Raw genomic sequence first — 17,866 nt, 5'->3', positions numbered from 1 at the left:
GGTCTGCCATCGCAGAGGGCTCCCCAGCCTGACAGCGATGCGTCTGTGGTCACCACTATCCTCCTGACCACCCTGCCCATAGCAGCACCCTGTTCGAACATAGCTGTGCCGAACCAGGGCGTCAAGGTCTCGAGACATGCTCGCGTTATGACAAGGCGTTCTGTCCCTGCCCTCCACGCGTGTGATGGGGCTCTGTTCTGTAGCCAGAGCTGCAGCGGTCTCATATGCAGTAAGCCCAGCCGACAGACGGAGGCTGCAGCCGCCATTAGACCCAGTAGTCTCTGGAACGTTTTTAAAGTGACTGCCCTGTCTCGCACAAACGAGGCCAGTGTATTGTGAATGGACTGGATTCTCTGTGTCGATAAGCGCGCGATCATCGTGCGCGAGTCCAAAACCATACCCAGAAAGGTAATGGATTGGCAGGGCTGAAGCGTGCTCTTCTGCATGTTCACAGACAAACCTAGGCGCGCTAAATGAGCGAGGAGCATCTGTTTGTGTTCCTCGAGCACACTTTTCGATTGAGCAAGGATCAGCCAGTCGTCGAGATAGTTTAGCACGCGCATTCCACTGAGTCTCAGGGGAGAAAGCGCCGCATTCATGCACATCGTAAATGTACGGGGGGCCAGCGCTAGGCCGAAGGGTAACACTTTGAACTGGAATGCAACACCTTCGAACGCAAATCGCAGAAAACGCCTGTGATGAGGGGCTACCTGGATGTGAAAATAAGCGTCTTTCAGATCCACCGCAATGAAATGATCCCCGGGCTGAATGTGCGCCAGGATTTGCTTCACTGTAATCATTTTGAACGATCGTTTCGCGAGCGCTTTGTTCAGCGGTCTTAGATCTAAAATGGGGCGCATGCCCCCGTCCTTTTTCGGAACAAGGAAGTAGCGGCTGTACAGCCCGCACTCCCTCTGTTCCTCGGGTACCATCTCTATCGCTTGCTTCGCTATGAGGGAGGAGATTTCTGCCCGTAACAGTGGGGCGCTCTCTTCCGACACTTCTGTCATAATCACACCGTTGAAGCGGGGTGGTCTGCGAGCGAACTGTAGCGTGTAGCCGCGCTTTACAGTGTTGATCACCCACTCTGACGCCGCCGGTAGCTGTGCCCACGCGCTTAGGTGGTTCGACAATAGTGACGGCGGTGTTCGCTGCGGCGAGGGCGTCGTGCCAGTCGCCGGCAGAGCATCGCTGCTTACAATGACGGCAGGTGATGTGTCTGTGGTCTGACCCACGGAGACATTTAAAAACTCGGGTTGCGCCGAGCTTCCGCTCCGCCAAACATCTCCCGAGGGAGAGGTTTCGCTTATGTCGCGGACAGTAGTTAATGGAGGAAAAGAGCTCTTTTGGTGAGTCATGTAACGTTTTATTGCAACACAGTACATTGTATTTGACACAACATTTGAATGCACATTGGGATTCTTTGTTGGCTGCTGAAAGAACTCTGAGCGGGAACGCGCTCTTTTGGCCGCCGGTCCGCTGTCGTGCGCGGGCCGCGCTCTTTTCCTCCTCACAGGAACATCAGGAGCGCTGCTCCTTTTTCTCCGCCTGCCGACCCTGATGATGAGGGGCCGACTTCGCCCCGAAACGGGGTTTCCTGAACTGCCTCTGACGGAGTGGCGGTTCCGGCTCGCGGCGCGGATTCCCGCCCTGGACAGGCGCGCGCCCAGCGTAACCTGCCTGACGTTGAGCCGATGACGATCTGGACCTCGCTCTGGGAAGCGCATTCGATCGTTTGGGGAGAAGATGCGGCAGCATCTTAGATTGCTTCAATGCCTCCGTGTACTTCTCTGAAAACGCCTCCACCGCGACGCCAAAGAGGCCCTGCGGGCTTACCGGCGCGTCGAGGAGTTGCTTCTTCTCCGCGTCCCGCATCTCCGTGAGTGTCAGCCACAGATGTCGATGCAGGACAACGAGGCTGCCCATGTTGCGGCCGATTCCCTGGGCCACCTTCTTAGAAGCGGCCAATCCGAGGTCCGCTGCTATGCGCAGCTTACGGACTGATTCTGGGTCCGGGCCTTCCTCGTCCAGGGACCGCAGGAGTCGCGTTTGGAAGACCTGCAGGATTGCCATCGTGTGGAGGGCAGATGCTGCATGTCCTGCTGAAATATATGCCTTTTCAGCGATGTGAGCAGTGGCTCGGCATGGCTTAGAAGGCAGTGAGGCGGCTTTCCAACCGCGGGACGGGCATAAGTGAGCCGCGACGGCGTCCTCGACGGGAGGCGGTCTGGCGTATCCTTTTTTCTCCGCCCCTTCCACTGTCGTGAGCAGTTGAGTCCCTTGAGCATGGGCCCGAGCTGAGTGAGGGGAGCGCCATGAACGAGTGAGCTCCTCGTGGAGCTCGGGAAAGAAGGGGGCGGGCCTCTGCGCGACGTCCGCCTGGTGGCTAGCGCCGAGGAAGGACCCGTCCATCCAGCGTTTGGACGGCTGTTCAGGTGCCGCCCAGTCCAGCTCCATAACCGCCACTGCCTCTGAAAGAATATTCATCAGTTCCGTATCCAGAGAGGTTGAGGTACAGCCAGCCTCTGAAGGAACTTCCGACCAGGCACCCGGATCGGAAGCACTCGTGGACATGGCGTCGTCCTCTCCGTATCCGAATGAGACCATTTCCCGCGCTTCGGCCGGAGGGCGGGAACTATCCTCAACATAGGTGAGTGGGGGTTCTGACACGCGAGGGCAACGTGGGGGATGGGCCGACGTCAAACCCCCCGCAGAGCCCCTTGAAGGGGTTACCTGCGATCTGCCGGCCCGCGGCTCGACGGCGGCGGGCTGAGGAGATGCAGGAGGCAGCGGGTCGTCGCCGCGAACGACGGCTAGCCGCGCACGAAGGATCCTGATTGGCAATTCCTCACAGGCTCGGCAATCTGATCCTTCCAATGCCGCCTCAGCATGGGCTAGGCCCAGACACAGCACACAATCCTCGTGTGCGTCCGGAAAATCGACGGGCCCGCCACACTCGCGACAAAGAGACATCTTGAAGTTAGTAATCCGCCGGAACGCAAGAGGGGATTCGCAATCCGCGTGGTCCACTCTCGTAGCGTAAATCAACGACGAAACCAGGCTCCAGGTGAAGAAGAAAGATTCTGAGGTTTTTTGGCGCCTGACATCGCTTTTATAGTGGCTGGGCCAGCCAATCAGGCGATTGCCAGGACGCCATTGGCTATTGCAAAGCAATAGAGTGATTCAATCAGGCTTCAGCATTTCGAGGAAAAGGGTTTCCCCATACGTAATGTCGAGGAACCGACTCGATAAGGGAACTGAGGTGTGTGAAGTCGCTGGGTGTGACCGTTCCCCAATCCCCTCCCCTCACTCACAAATTCACAGCCGGCCACTGACAGGACAGATTTCCCGTCTCTCCTTTTCTCCCCCTCTCTCTCTCTCTCCGAGCTGTTGTCCTTATTTGGCTTCGGTAAGAGTGTGTGGTTGTGTGAATTGAGAACAGAGAGAATTTCCTCCTGACTGTGACTCACTGCTCCTCTGACTCACGCGCATGCTAACAAAAACACTGCATCTCCATGGAGACCCAGACTGCCGCCCTCTCGGCCTGTCTTTCAATGGCAGCAGCTGCCCTTCACTGACAAAAGGTAAACTGCAACCCGATAGTAGCCTACTTGTTAGAATACCTTGGTTTTACTACGTAGTTTGAACTCAAAATACAATTACAACTGCACAAATATACGTAGACTAGACGTAACGCCAATCAAACCAAATTTTAATATTGATATATTTAGCACATTTTGTGGTTTACATGCAGAAACATGCTTTTATTTATTTTGGAGGTGTACTCATTTGGCTTGTTTTAAATGAACAGAAATCTGTTAAAAAAAACATCATGCTCAGCTTTAAAATGCTTTTTTGAAAATGTTTAATTATTTGTTGTTTATTTTCAGAATAGGCTGACTGTTACAATTAGAGAGAAACATATTATGCAATTATGTGTTTATTTAACTTTTTAATTCTTATCTATCTTTTGATTTGATTCCTGTGTGTGTCTGTGTGTGTGTGTGTGTGTGTGTGTGTGTGTGTGTGTGTGTGTGTGTGTGTGTGTGTGTGTGTGTGTGTGTGTGTGTGTGTGTGTGTGTGTGTGTGTGTGTGTGTGTGTGTGTGTGTGTGTGTGTGTGTGTGTGTGTGTGTGTGTGTGTGTGTGTGTGTGTGTGTGTGTGTGTGTGTGTGTGTGTGTGTACACCCTGGTTGTATTTGGAATTTTTTTAAATTATACACTGCAAAAAATATAAATCACTGTTTGGATTTACATTGGCAAATGCTTAAGAGTCAATGATTGGATACTTGTTGCAGTGATTAATTATATTTGTAGTGTTATGTTATATGTTTGGAGTTAATTGGTGGAGTGTGTAGTTTAATAATTTCTTAAACAACCACGTAGGACGACCCATTATGACCATATTCCAGGATGACAATGTCAAGATTCATCAGGCATGAAGAATCATTTTCACTAGAATCAACGCCTCTGAATCCAGACCTTAAATTCATTGAAAGTCTTTGGGATGTGCTGGAGGAGACTTGACAGAATGCTGGACTTTTGCATTGTCAATACAAGATCTTGACCAAAAACTGATGGAAATTAATGTTATGCGTGTTATTTTCATTAATGCAAGACTCTAGAATAACTATTGCAAAACATAACATGCTAGAATCATAATAAACCACTGCAACAATGATCCAATCATTGACTCTTAAAATGATAGTTCACCCTAAAATTGGATTTTTATCTGCGTACCCCCAGTGCATCCAGATGTAGGTGTGTTTGTTTCTTCAGTAGAACACAAATGAAGATTTTTAACTCCAGCTGTTGCTCGTATAATGCATGTCAATGGGGTGTTTTTATGAGAGCCACTATGAGAGTAAAAAACACATAGATATACGAATCTATATTAAACCCTGTGGCTCGAGACATTTAATATTTAACTAAAATATTTACTTTAATGAATTGTATATTTTAATAATTTAAATTAATATATAATTCATAATTATTTAAATTGTAAACGAAATATACCATGTAACATTTTTCATGCAATAAAATAGCAGTTAAAAATTAAATAAAGAAATAGATGGACATTTTGTAGTTGTAAAGCATTACTAGATTATGCCCATATTAATGTGATGATAAACTGCATCTGTATGACTTCATACACCAACTAAAAACACCAGCTGGTTAAAAAAATCACTGAGCAAAAATTTGTGTTAGTGCAGAGAGCATTTGAGATAGACACTTGATCTGATGCACCAACAACAGACATTTTAAGTGCGACTTAGCTGTCAAATACTCCTTGGATTTACTTTATGCATAGTGCATGCATCCAAACAACTTTTGCTAAGATATGGAGGTTTCATAAAAAAAATAAGTCATTCTTTTGCTGCTCTTATAGTGCAGGCAAAGCCTCCAGTTCCTGCGATGCATTACATTGCTAGATAAGAATGACAGTAAACTGCTTTTTTACGGTCCTTGCCGCAGGTTCTACTGGTTACACAGACTTTACAACTTTCAGCACCATTCTTAAGTGTTTTCAGGGATTATGAGGCATTCATTTTGTTCAGCAAAAGACATAAAATCCCTGTTGAGCAAAAGCACTGATTTGTAATGGGCATGTTGATTGTCTTTTTTTATTGCATTGCAATTGCAAAATTTTATTGTTCAAAAACGTTGTACCATTTTATATAGGTATAAGTGACATGAATCGGGTCTTTCCCACAGTCTTGTGTTTGATCAGACTGTCTGCAAGATATTCTTATTCGTGGCACATCGTATACAGTATATGATTATATTGCTCAGGTTTTTAAAGCGCATCTTCAGTACAAACAGACACTCCTGTCTCCAATCTAAAGACTGGAAGATCCGCTCAAATATCATTATCATACCTCATCGGTGTAATCATGGGTTGTGGTTGAACATATTTGCTTGCTCTGAAGACAGTGCCTGTATGAACGATTGAACGTCTAGAAGCCGTGTAGAAAGGTGTGGACAAAAATGCTGTGTTAATGAAGGAGTGTTTGTTGGGTTTGTATGACAGATGATGAGAGAACTTTTTGCACAGATGGAAGGACAGAGAAAAATGAGAGCAAAAAGACTAATGTAATCTGTGAAGTACAAAATGTATATGAATCATTGTTGATTATATCATTTGTGGTGTTATACAAGCATCACTATTACTAATGCTCATTATTATAGGTAGCTTTACAGTTCAAGTAACTGTAAATAATTATATCATCAATAGGCCTTGACAACGTTGTTTTTCCATTACTTTAACACATACAAATAATTGAACCAATTTCAACTTCATTTGTTTAAGTTATACAAGCTTCAACTAAGTAAAATTAAAAGAAAAATGAGTTGAAATTACTTGTACAGCCAATTTGATTGTACTTAGAAATGTAAGGCAGCCAGTTTTTAGGTTGAATTAGGGGGAAATATAAAGGTTAAGAGGTGGGCTCTTTTGAAAAGTAACCACCTAGCAACCCTAGACAACACCCTGGCAACACAACAAAACACCAGAACACCTTAGCGACGGCATATAGCATCATGGCAGCAAGCTTTCCATGCACACACATCACTCGACCCAGAATCCAGATCGCGGTCAACTTTTAAAAAGCTTTGAGAAAATCCATTTAGACAGAGAAAAATGTACTGTACATTTTTACTTAATATACTTGTAAAATAATTGCAAGAATGACTTAACTAACTAAACATTTTTGGTTCAGTAGCCTAAAGGAAGGTACTAATAAATCAACATCGCAAATGTTTTGTAATATTTTCATTTTTACAAAATGTTATGCACATTAATAATGCTATTTATTGTGTAAGATTACATTATCAGTAAATGCTGCTGAGGGAGTGATGGCAAATTTGACATCCTTATCTTCAATCTTGATCTTTTCACTTATCGTGGATCACAGTTTTTTTTTTTTTTTTTTTTTTTTTCTATTGAAGCAAATGGAAATATATTAGCTGTCTTCTCTTGTTCACTGCCAAATTTACCCAGCTAAGACGCCTTCTGCTTCTGAGAAACCCCAGACATGTGAAACAATGTCATGAACAAAATCTACCAAACATCATTGTGAATTGACTAAGAACAAATCGTAAAATATTTCCTTGGCTTTGCTCAATGGGACTTCCTGCTGATAATGCGTTTAAAGTACAACAATAATCTTATTCTGATTGTGATTGTCACACTTTATTGAAAAAAATAATACTAATATGAATATTTCTGATAGGAAATGATTTCCCATTGGTGCTCAATGGCGGCATAGGGGAGCAACAGAAAAGAAAAAAACAAGCTATTTAACTACATTAATACTAAATTGCAAACATGGAATGTATTATGAATTATTAAGATGAATAATAGTAATGCTGATGATGCTATATATCACAATATGTGTGCAGTAAATGCATATAGCGCTCTCTTAAAAGCTTTTATGATTGTCTGCATTATGAACTGTACCAAAATAAAGGTGTGAATCCTATATCCCAATCAGCCATGTGTGAGATGAGCTTGAGGGTCACTGTCATGTGTAAATCCAGCTGTCTATGCACAAAGTTCAGTGACCTTCACAGCATCAGTCCTGTTACATCTGTTCCTCAAACTCTGTATAGATAAGATGTACGTTAGGTTTATTACTTTAGATTTGCTTTTCTTCTTAAACCGATTCGGTTCCTTGCGTGCCATCTGTCTGTCAGTATCCATCCATCTCCCAGAATGCACCAGTAGACAATATACTGCAAATGGAGCAATGACTCTTTGTGGCAACTTGCAATTTCGCTCTTGTTCAATGCAAAAGTTTCAAAAGTCTTGCAGTCAAGCTGTAAGACAGTAGCATGTGTTATGATGCTCCCTCTGGTGGTGAATGCTCTGCTATAGTCCCACTGCTTTCATAATGACCAAGAGTGCATTAACGGCGCCCTCTGGTGGCCAAGAAGAGATGTGCAATTCACACTCCCCTTTCTGGGTCACTCGTTTTTTCTTCCTTTTAAGAATCTCAGTAATTCTGAGACACTTTCTTCTTGATTTCCAACAGTGGTATGTCCCTTTAAAACGGTCCAAAAGCATAAGACTTCATCTGATCAGGTTGATTATAGGTTGTGTCTTTGGCAAAAATAAAATTCTCATTCACTGATGATTCACATAAAACATGTAGGCTACGACATAAAATGAGCTTCATTATTATTATTATTTATTTAATGATTTTGTTCTGTTGAGTTCACAGACTGATGTGCTGTGGTAGTCCATATGCAGCGTCATTTGGCTTTTGGTACCTGTATGTAGAAGTGTAGCTGAATAAACAGCATGAAAATGAAATTCTCCACAGAAACCTCTCCATACGTACAGCCTGACCATCGTTTTTCCCTCTGCTGACTTTCATAGGCATTTACAAGACAGAAATCCCATTGTGTAACTTACAATATCCATTCCGGGTGAGTTTTTCAACTTTTTATGGTTCAAGTTTTCTTTTTCTACAAAAATAGGTGCCTCTTTTTTCATCAAAAGTAGTCCCGTCGTGTCCAGACTGTTGAATGCAACACACGTAGGAATCTCTGGGGTTTGGGAAGAAGATTCAGAAATTGCTAAAAATCTCGTGCTTCTTGTTCCAGTCCATTTGGGGCGCTCTCTTTCTGGCACGCTTGGCGTGAGCTTTCTCTTTAGCCTCCGCCGCCGTGGGGCTCAGAGATAGACCTATTTCTTCAAACGGGTCGAGAAGATGGCTGCTGCTTTCCCTCGAGAACTACAATGCATAAATACACACATTACACATGGAGACAGCTTCAAAAAAGCCATAAAATGCATTATATATATATTACTGGTATACCGGTGTGTGTGTGTATATATATATATATATACAGTACAGGCCAAAAGTTTGGACACATTACTATTTGTAATGTTTTTGAAAGAAGTTTCTTCTGCTCCTTCAAGCCTGCTTTTATTTGATCAAAAATACAGATTTTTTTTTTTTAAATATTGTGATATATTATTACAATTTAAAATATTTCTATTATACTTTAAATTATCATTTATTTCTGTGATCCAAGGCTGAATTTTCAGGATCATTACTCTGGTCTTCAGTGTCACATGATCCTTCAGAAATCATTCTCATATTCTGATTTATTATGAGTGTTGGAAACAGTTCTGCTGCCTAATATATTTGATGAATAAAAGGTTCAAAAGAACTGCATTTATTTAAAATAAAAACATATTTTCAAATAATATAAATCTCCTTTACTATCATTTTTTATCAATTTAACACATCCTTGCTGAATAAAATTATTGATTTAAAAAAAAAAGAAAAAAGGCTGAACCCAAATTACTGACCATTAGTGTACAAAAGATTGTTATTACAAAAGATTTCTATTTTTAAAACATTTTCTTTTTTTCTTTTTTACTTTTTATTCATCAAAGTATTATAAAAAAGTATCACAGGTTATGAAAAAATATTAAGCAGCAGAACTGTTTCCTACTTTGAAAATGAATCATCATATCAGAATGATTTCTGAAGGATCACATGACACTGAAGACTGGAGGAATGATGATGAAAAATCAGCTTTGCATCACAGAAATAAATTATCATTTAAAGTATAATACATTGAAAACAAATTATTTTAAATTGTAATAATATATCACAATATTAAAATAATTTCTGTATTTTTGATCATAATCAAAAAATAGTAATGTGTCCAAACTTGCATACATACATATATACACAAACACACCCACACACACACACTGTTTCTTGTACAGTTGTTATCTTGAGCTTGCAGGTTTTGTTTCTTGTGGAAATGGTCACCTGTATGTTTGTGTCCTGACTACTGCCGTCTGAGTATGTGGATCGTGAAGACGTCCCGTTCACGTGTGGGCTGGAGGAGCCATTCGTTATGGACTCGTCAAAATCTGAAAAAAGAACCAATGCTAAGAACACTGTTCATTTAATGAGATCAAGATCAGAGAACATTGTGGCTGATGTTGAACAGAATATCAGCCATAAACATACATGTGTGTGTACATGTTGTGCATAAAGGAGAGAGATGCTGTGATGACAAGTTCCCTCTAGAAGACCACTGGAAGAAAACTGGGTCACCTGATGTTCAAAGACCTGACACAGAGGATTTACTGATACAGGATGAAATGCATGAAAATGAAACAAAGGAAACAGTGGCTGGAAAAGCAAGTTGATTGGTCTGGAACAACCATATAGTGGGCTGAATCAGGATCCTGCCAAATAACAATTATCCAAGAGATGTCAATAGCCTGTTTAAAGTGTTCAACTCAATTTAACTTTAATCTGAGCCACATTTCAGAAGCTGGACTGCTGGCTATCAGACAAGACTCAGAACTTTATTTTCCAGAATGGCCTCCAGCCTAGGACTTTAATGCGTGTTCAGAGGTACAACCTCTGTAGAGCCTTGAGAGGAAACTGAACATCTGTCTGTCTCTAAATGAAAAAAAAAAAACATCAACTCCCCCTCAAATCACAAGAAGAGGAAGTCAGGGCTGCACATACAAACTGAATAATAAGACTAACCATTATTAATAATTCTTGAGCAGCAAATCATCATATCAGAATGATTTCTGAAGGATCATGCGACACTGAAGACTGAAGTAATGATGATGAAAATTGTAGCTTTGAGTTATAGGAAAACAATGCATTTAAAAACATATTCCAATAGATAAATTGTAATAATATTTCATATAATATCAGTATTGTTGAGCAGTCTTGGTGAGCATAAGAACACCTTTAAAATTTCCAACCAACAATAATAATGATCAACTATACAGTGGGTATATGGACAGTATTCAGACCCACTTAAATTTTTCACTCTTTATTGCAGCCATTTGCAATATAGTTTGCAATATTTGCAAATAATTTAAGTAATTTTTTTTCTCATTAATGGACACACAGCACCCCATATTGACAGAAAAACACAGAACTGTTTACATTTTTGCAGATTTATTAAAAAAAAAAAAAAACCTGAAATATCACATGGTCCTAAGTATTCAGACCCTTTGCTCAGTGTTTAGTAGAAGCACCCTTTTGATCTAATACAGCCATGAGTCTTTTTGGGAAAGATGCAACACGTTTTTCACACCTGGATTTGGGGATCCTCTGCTATTCCTCCTTCTAAGATCCTCTCCAGTTCTGTCAGGTTGGGTGGTAAATGTTGGTGGACAGCCATTTTCAGGTCTCTTAAGTCAGGGCTCTGGTTCTGGTCACGGAGTTGTTGTGAAGCCACTCCTTCGTTATTTTAGCTGTGTGCTTAGGGTCATTGTCTTGTAGGAAGGTGAACCTTCAGCCCAGTCTGAGGTCTTGAGCACTCTGGGGAAGGTTTCGATCCAGTATATCCGTGTACTTGGCCGCATTCATCTTTCCCTTGATTGCAACCAGTCATCCTGTCCCTGCAGCTGACAAACGCCCCACAGCATGATGCTGCCACCACCATGCTTCACAGTTCACTGGACTGTATTGGACAAGTTATATTTTTCTCCACACATATCGCTTAGAATTAAGGCCAAGCAGGCCTTGGTCCCAGCAGACCAGAGAATCTTATTTCTCTCCATCTTGGAGTCCTTCAGGTGTTTTTTTTAGCAAACTTTCATGTGTCTTGCACTGAGGAGAGGCTTCAGTCGGGCCACTCTGCCATAACTGGTGGAGGGCTGCAGTGATGGTTGACTTTCTACAACTTTCTCCCATCTCCCGACTGCATCTCTGGAGCTCATCCACAGTGATCTTTGGGTTCTTCTCTCAGTTTGCCCGGACGGCCAGCTCTAAGAAGGGTTCCGGTCATCCCAAACGTCTTCCACTTAAGGATTATGGAGGCTACTGTGCTCTTAGGAACCTTAAGTGCAGCAGAACTTTTTTTCCACCTTGGCCAGATCTGTGCCTTGCCACAATTCTGTCTCTGAGCTCTTCAGTTCCTTTGACCTCATGATTCTCATTTGCTCTGACATGCACTGTGAGCTGTAAGGTCTTATATAGACAGGTGTGTGGCTTTCCTAATCAAGTCCAATCAGTATAATCAAACACAGCTGGACTCAAATGAAGGTTTAGAACCATCTCAAGGATGATCAGAAGAAATGGACAGCACCTGAGTTAAATATATGAGTGTCACAGCAAAGGGTCTGAATACATAGGACCATGTGATATTTCAGTTTTTCTTTTTTAATAAATCTGCAAAAATGTCAACAATTCTGTGTTTTTCTGTCAATATAGGGTGCTGTGTGTACATTAATGAGAAAAAAAGAACATAAATGATTTTAGCAAATGGCTGCAATAAACAAAGAGTGAAAAATTAAAGGGTGTCTGAATACTTTCTAGACCCAATGTATAGTATAGCAAATCTCAACTACTTGATTGTTATATCATCAAAACATATTACCTATCCGCAGACATACCATACGCTCATGCAAAGCAATATATATTACATAGCAACTGCCAGATTTTTTTTTTTTTTTTGCAGTATGTAACTATATTATCGCCATGCTTCTAAGCTATGAAACAATGTGTATTGTGAGAAGCACTATAGACTAGAGCACATTCATTTTCATCAAGTCTTTAACCGTACCTTTGACATGGATGCTGGTTGGGGTGATGCCCATCTTTTTGAAATGCTCATCTGTATCTGGATCCACCACAAGTAAACGCGTCTCATTACCGCCGTTCTTGATGAAGGCCACAACCTCAGCATGTCTCATGTTTTCAATGTTCACTCCATTCACCTGCACAGAGTTAATACAGCACAAGTTATTCCTTTAAAACAGAACAGCTCGAAACGTTTTTGTACAAAAACATTATTCATATACAATGATATTTATTTGGTACTCCAACAAATTTCACACAATACAATGATTCATGGTAGTATCCAAAAACTATGGTTTTACGATGGTAACATGTCCAAAACAACTTTTAAATTGAGTTGTATATGGTGAATTTAATATATGTATACAGTATATACATATGTTTTTTCTCATGAGTTTATAGTAATAAATAAAAAATAACTGTTAAATGCGCATTGGACATAAAAGTTTGTAAATATATATATATTGTATACGCTCTTGTTCAGAAAAGTAACCTGCGTATTTGTTTTAGCCGATTGTAATGTATTTAGTTCAATAAAACACATGTACTGTAAGCGGTGATGGTGTTGATGATTTACCTCGGGCTCGGACATGAGCGAGAGTGAGCTTCAGTGCATCGCCCTAAGACTGCAGAGAATGTGCTCAGTGTAAAACACACACTTCTTTCAACCTGGTGTCTAATAAAAGTTAAGCAGAAAATATGATAGCTTATGTAAGCTGTAACTGCACTTGTTTCAGAGTAACTTTGTCAACTATTGTCAACCCTTTTCTTTCCCTATTAATGTTTGCTGCTGCTTCCTTTACGTCTATGGCTGATCTATGAGGAGTGCCGTTAAAATTAATTTATGTTAATGCGTTATTAACGTGTTAATAATTAATTACATTTATAAAGCACTTTTCTAGGCACTCAAAGTGCTTTACATAGAAGGGTAATCTCCTCAAACCACCACCAATGTGCTGCATCGGATGATGCGACGGCAGCCATATTGCGCCAGAACACTCACCACACACCAGATGATTGGTGGAGAGGAGACAGAGTGATGAAGCCAATATATATATATATGAACATAAATATTTGATTAGCATATTTATGAACAAATAATTTAAAGGTGGGTTAAGTGTTATTTTAAAACCGTTTTAGAAAAAGGCCTCGGGCCGAGTGGAATAACAAACTTGTAGCCAATCAGCAGACAAGGGGCGTGTCTACTATTGATGGTGAGAAGAGCGCTCGCTCTCGCTCAGTGCACGTCATTATTCAAAACACACGAGTCACACACATAGGTCACACATGACGGACATTAGCCGAGAACTAGCCTAATATATGCTGCTTTTGCTTGACTATGGCCGTGTGTCATGTTCGCTTGTTTGTCCATTTGCGATCGTATTGTGGCTCACTTCAGCGATGATAAAGACCCGTTCATTTCCACACCGTATGGAGCATCTAAATCTCATCACTGTGCTTCAAGCATCAGCTCACAAAATGTGTCCGACAAGTAAGATACTATACTCCTAATATATGTTTGTTTCCTCTTTTCATGATCTATATAACCCTTATCCAGTCATAACTGTAATATGTCGTCAGTTGGACTGTCGTGCTCGTGTTCTATCGAGTTGTTCATGAGAACGGTTTGTGTTTTTGTGATCGCTATAACTCTAATCTTGTCATAACTGTAATATGTCGTTAGCTGGACCGTCGGCTCGTGTTCTATCGAGTTGTTCATGAGAACGGTTTGTGTTTTTGTGATCGCTATAACTCTAATCTTGTCATAACTGTAATATGTCGTCAGCTGGACTGTCGTGCTCGTGTTCTATCGAGTTGTTCATGAGAACGGTTTGTGTTTTTGTGATCGCTATAACTCTAATCTTGTCATAACTGTAATATGTCGTCAGCTGGACCATCGGCTCGTGTTCTATCAAGTTGTTCATGAGAACGGTTTGTGTTTTTGTGATCACTATAACTCTAATCTTGTCATAACTGTAATATGTCGTTAGCTGGACCATCGGCTCGTGTTCTATCGAGTTGTTCATGAGAACGGTTTGTGTTTTTGTGATAGAAGGGGTGACTTTTTTATTGAATTTTCAACCTGGATTAGTTAAACAGATTCTGCTACAGTCGTTCCCTGGGTTACGTATGTGTGGGGCGGAGCTATCAAAATAGAGCCGAGTCCCTTTTGGGTGTAGGGGGGGGGCGTGTTTGTTTTGGTGATTTTAAATATCAACAACGGTTATTGATAGCACTCACCCCACCTTTAAATGGTACTTTAAAGTACATCATGGTATAGAAAAGCTAGATATTTTCTATGGTGTATTTTAATGATAATATAGGGGTGCATTATTTTACTCTTTTAAAAGTTTTTTTTTTTACATTAATAGATTATTCTGCAATGAATCTTTAATCATAAGTAAAAGCTTTATTTATCCCATGATAAACCTGTTCATCCATTTTTGCCTTATAGTGCCCTGCTATTGGTTGCTTAGCAACATGTTTTGTGGTAGAATTAGGTGTCCAACAAGTCGAACAGAGGAGAGATGGTGAAGACATTTTACCGAAATTACAACCAAATCAATCAAAACAAAAACAAGGGCATGAGAGCCACCCGCGAGCACGCTCTCCTTCTGCTGAAGGTGATTTAATCTGAGTGTTTGTCCTGAGGACAGATGGACCGTGTGCTTTATTCAACTGAACACCATCAAATATTAATGCGTGTTGCTGTGGCCGCAGCAGCAGCCGTGTGGGTTTCAGGTATCAGTGTCCTGAGAGAAGCACAGAGAGGTTTGCTTCTGAAAACTGAAGGGGGCAGGACTCTCACTCTTTTACTGAGGGTGGAAACAACTGCAAATGGATACAAAAAAATAAAAATCCCTCCCAAAAAACTGTTTTGGTGTCAAATTCACAATTTATAGCATATACAATAGCTTTTTTTAAATTATTATTCCCAGTAATAATTGTCATTATATAGCCTTCTGTAAAAGGACACCCCTCAAAATCATTTAATTGAGGTTTTCCAGTCACTTCCATGACCACAGGTGTATAAGATCAAGCATTTAGGCATGCAGACGCTTCAAACATTTGTGAAAGAATGGGTCGATCTCAGGAGCTCAGTGAATTCAAGAGTGGTACCGTGATTCAAGTCCATTTGTGAAATTTACTCACTACTAAATATCCAACGGTCAACTGTAAGTGGTATTATAACAAAGTGGAAGCAATTGGGAACAACATCCATGAAGTGGTAAGCCACGTAAAATCACAGAGCGGGGTCAGCGCATGCTGAGGCGCACAGGTGCAGAAGTTGCCAACTTTCTGCAGAGTCAGCATCTAGAGACCTCCAAACTTCATGTGGTCTTCAGATTAGCTCAAGAACAGTGCATTGAGAGCTTCATGGAATGGGTTTCTAAGCAACTGAATCTAAGCCTTGTGCCAAGTGTAAAGTTTGGTGGAGGATGGATTATGGTGTGGGGTTGTTTTTCAGGGGTTGAGCTTGGCCCCTTAGTTCCAATGAAAGGAACTCAATGCTTCAGCATACCAAGAAATTTTTGGACATTTTCATGCTCCCAAATTTGTGGGAACAGTTTGGCTATGGCCCCTTCCTGTTCCAACATGACTGCACACCAGTACACAAAGCAAGGTCCAAAAAGACATGGATGAGAGAATTTTGTGTGGAGGAACTTGACTGGCCTGCACAAGTCCTGACCTCAACCCGATAGAACACCTTTGGGATGAATAAGAGCGGAGACTGCGAACCAGGCCTTCTCCCCAACATCAGTGCCTGACCTCACAAATGTGCTTGCAGAAGAATGGTCAAATATTCCCATAAACACACTCCTAAACCTTATGGAAAGCCTTTTCCAGAAGAGTTGAAGCTGTTATATCTGCAAATGGTCGGCCAACTCCATATCAAACCTTACGGATTAAGAATGGGATGTCATTAAAGTTTGTGTGCTTGTAAAGGCAGATGTCCCAAAACCTTTGGCAATATAGGGTACATGTACATATATACACACACATACTGAAAGATCTAAATCTTCTTTTCTTTTTTAACGCTGTGTTTTTCTTATATTTGACCTTTATTCCACACTGCCACTGTCCTTTGAACGGCTCGTTTGCTTCCTGCTTCTATGAAGCCCATCCCTCCGAAAAACACAATGGTCTTTGATTGGTTAGGTAACGCCACACCCGTTCCCATTACGGGCAGAAGTCACATCTGCGCTGACTAGCAAGGGTTTATGATGTCACCAACCCGGGAAGACGCTCGTTGTAGTCCAAACCAAGTTTGCATTGAACTTTCAGTGCTGTAACTTTGCAGATACTGTTTATGTTCAAGCAGCAACATTACACACTAACTAAAGTTAAAAAAGGGAAATAGCATTCAACCACCCCTTTAATAAAAAATTATTTGTATTGTGACGCATGTCCCGAGCACTCATCAGCGTCGCCCTGGAAGCAGAGAGGGAACACCTGTGCACACTCAGCATTGGCTGGCCGGCCACAGCTGAAGCTAGACACACACTAGTGAGATGCGTCTCCAGAAGACTCCACGCTAATGCCTCTTGTCCCTTTCTTCCAGAGAGCAGTGTGTGACCGGCCAGCCCCAGCACGAGAGCTTGATGCGGTCACCCAGCACTTAGCAACATGGAGGAACGACCAAAGCAGAGCATGGAGCACCACCAGCGCACTTCACCACGACACGCTGGCACCACACTTCTCAATAATCACCCTTTGGGGCCTTTATTGAAGACCTCTTGTTGTGTGACTCCTCACCCGTTACAGTATATAGTATAGATATTTTTTTAAAACTTTATTTAGCTCAAATATCATGAAAATATTGTATTAAAACACGCACAATTATTTTGAAGCATTATCTTGAGGCATGTTGCTATATTCATTCATTAGGGCTTCATGAGATTCACCTATTTATGATTGCAATAAGTGAAATGTCTAAACCAATGAGCATTGTTTTTCTTATTTTCATATGGATAAAATGTACCTTTATAGTATATTAAGGTTTTTCTGAAATACAAAAATGATTCATCATTTGCACATTTAAATGATAAGATGTGGTTAATGTGTTTAATCAGTACTACATCCATCTTAATCACACAAGTTCAGTTAATGGAGCTCATAAGAACACTGCATTCATTTCTGTGACAATAAAGGATTTTTTCAGCTCTACCCATCAATCTCAAATGTAAGTTTCAACACCATGTTATTTTGCTTGACTCAGTCTCTCAAGAACAGAAATATTTTTGTGCGAGTCATCATATCGCATGCCGCCCACATGCATCTGAAT

General features: G+C 41.4%; 1 protein-coding gene and 1 long non-coding RNA gene across 3 annotated transcripts in view; one reads left to right on the top strand and one right to left on the bottom strand.

Moving 5' to 3' along the window:
• Nucleotides 1-3,329: 3,329 nt before the first annotated feature.
• LOC137045388 (uncharacterized) lies at nt 3,330-17,763 on the top strand. Its single transcript, XR_010898761.1, has 2 exons — nt 3,330-3,584; nt 17,144-17,763. It is a non-coding gene; the product is annotated as an uncharacterized lncRNA (long non-coding RNA).
• Nucleotides 6,951-17,866, bottom strand: part of LOC137045376 (Na(+)/H(+) exchange regulatory cofactor NHE-RF2) — a 34,136-nt gene continuing 23,220 nt past the window's right edge. Inside the window, exons 5-7 of one of the 2 annotated variants that reach the window (XM_067421972.1) lie at nt 12,566-12,719; nt 9,793-9,896; nt 6,951-8,736 (exon numbers count right to left, since the gene is read on the bottom strand). In XM_067421972.1, the coding sequence (XP_067278073.1) occupies nt 8,569-8,736; nt 9,793-9,896; nt 12,566-12,719 (426 nt within the window). In that variant the 3' untranslated portion in view covers nt 6,951-8,568. The remainder of the gene's footprint in view (nt 8,737-9,792; nt 9,897-12,565; nt 12,720-17,866) is intronic. The other variant, XM_067421980.1, reaches the window with a different exon arrangement.

Source organism: Pseudorasbora parva, chromosome 2 (genome assembly GCF_024679245.1).
Source record: "Pseudorasbora parva isolate DD20220531a chromosome 2, ASM2467924v1, whole genome shotgun sequence".
NCBI lineage: Eukaryota > Metazoa > Chordata > Actinopteri > Cypriniformes > Gobionidae > Pseudorasbora > Pseudorasbora parva.
Note: the sequence above shows the minus strand (reverse complement) of the source record. Positions and strands in the feature narration are given on the sequence as shown.